Source organism: Mus pahari, chromosome 17, assembly GCF_900095145.1.
Source record: "Mus pahari chromosome 17, PAHARI_EIJ_v1.1, whole genome shotgun sequence".
NCBI classification, from domain to species: domain Eukaryota; kingdom Metazoa; phylum Chordata; class Mammalia; order Rodentia; family Muridae; genus Mus; species Mus pahari.
The window spans coordinates 23918880-23920710 of record NC_034606.1 but is presented as its reverse complement, the minus strand read 5'-3'; the positions used below and the strand labels follow the sequence as shown (position 1 = coordinate 23920710).

General features: G+C 60.5%; 1 protein-coding gene across 1 annotated transcript in view; it reads left to right on the top strand.

The window, feature by feature from the left end:
* The first annotated feature begins 487 nt into the window (after positions 1-487).
* Positions 488-1831, top strand: part of Atad2 (ATPase family AAA domain containing 2) — a 46507-nt gene continuing 45163 nt past the window's right edge. The window contains exon 1 of the mRNA XM_029531067.1: positions 488-762. Coding sequence (XP_029386927.1) covers positions 586-762 — 177 coding nt within the window. The 5' untranslated portion in view covers positions 488-585. The remainder of the gene's footprint in view (positions 763-1831) is intronic.

Genomic DNA, 1831 nt, shown 5'->3' with positions numbered 1-1831 from the left:
TTTATCAATAAAAACCTCTTCAGTCTCAAAGTCAAACCTATCAGAGGCAAAGTGCTTGGGTGAAGGACCTTTTTTTTTTTTTTTTTTTTTTTTTTTCTGGCGTTTGAAGCCTAGATGGCGGGAAGCCGCCGGCAGGGAGCCAGAGGGACCTCCCGCCTCCACGCGCCAAAATTCCAAACAAGACGCTTCACCGCTCTCTCCTTCCACTGAGGGCGGAGAGCCGGAACTACAGATGGAAGAATGACGTCGTAAATTCCTGTGGGGGTGGGGGGACCTCGACGTGGTTCGCTGGCGCCTCGGTTCATGTCGGCTCCGGTTCCCGCGCTCTTCGGATTGGAGGAGAATTTCGGGTTCGTCGGTCTGGGGGGGTGGGGTTGAGGGTGGGGGGTGGGGTTAGGAGGCGTGGCCGGCGGCGGAGGGCGTGGCCGGCGGCGGAGGGATTCCGCGCGCGGCCGCTGGGGCCGCTGGGCGCGCAGTTTGTGGCGCCAGAATTCAGAGCGCGTGAGCGCCTGAGCAGCCTCGTCCGGAGCCGGGTTCTTCTCCTCTTCCTCCCGCCTCGGGTTCCGGCTTCTGCAGCGGGGCACCATGGTGGTCCTCCGTAGCAGCCTGGAGCTGCACAGCCGCTCCACCACCTCGTCGGCCACCGACTCTCTGGACCTGTCCAGTGAGTTCCTCAGCCTGGAGGACAACGGCGGGAGGCGGCCCAGCTTGCCCCGAGCCGCGAGGAAATCCACGGTGTCCAAAGCGACGGCGGCGGGGGGCGTGAGTACCGACCTGGGGGGGGGGAGCCTGAGGCCCCCGGGGTGGAGACGCGCGGAGGCGGCCCCGCGCCCCGCGCCGGGGTGGTGGGCTGTCGCGGACCAGCGAGGTGGAAGGTTCTGGAAAGGCAGAACTGGCTGGCAGCGGGCTGAGCAAGTTGGTCGCCACCTCTTTCTACGCAAGAGGAAACCAGGAGGCGAAGCGCTGCGGAGGGTCGAGCCGAGGTGCTTTGGGCCGACCTTGTGCTCTTCCCCCCCCCCATCCCCCCTTCCCGGTTCCTTCCCCGGGTCGCGTCAGTCGGGGGAGTGCGACACCCCCTGACTGCTGGAGCTCGTGCACGGGAACATCTTAGGGGGTTGCGGGCCCAGACAGTAAAGAGTCCACTGTCCTCCGTGTACGGTCCAGGGAGGTTCCAGCCTGAGACTCAAGCGAAGTAAAATATCAGGTTGCATAATGTGGAGGGACGAACGGCGACATTGCGTGATTGCACTTCCTTTGAGTCTCTTGACAAGCCTTGGGGGGTGGGGGTGGGGAACCGTAGTGGTTGGTGGTTATCGGTGTGACAGATGAAGACATGGGCTCCAGAGAGGTAAACAGAAAGTGGTAGACAGTTCTGGAATTGGAACTTCGGTTTCTTGTGCCTCCCACAGCTTTCCTTTTCCGGCAGCTTCATGCTGCATTTACAGACTCTGTAGTGGGAGGTTGGCAAATGCCTCTTGCCCATCGCTGGGACCAGTGTGGAGAGATTACACGTCGCCCCGCTTCGAAGCGGACAGTGCGGACAGCGTTCACCAAAAAGGTTGAGGTTGAGGAAGCAACACTAAAGTTCCCGAAACCGGTAGTGATGGTCTGGTTGCAGTGAGAGAGTAGGAAAATAGAACGGGGTAGCTGGTCAGGAGACTGGACTGAGCGCTGCGCTGGGAGTGACGCAGCGGCGTGTCCACTTAGTTCAGACAATCCTAATCTTGTATTGGCACTATTGCACATGCCAGCAAGATTCTGCTGAAGGGACCCTGATATAGCGGCCTCTTGTGAGGCTATGCCAGTGCCTGGCAAACACAGAAGTGGATGC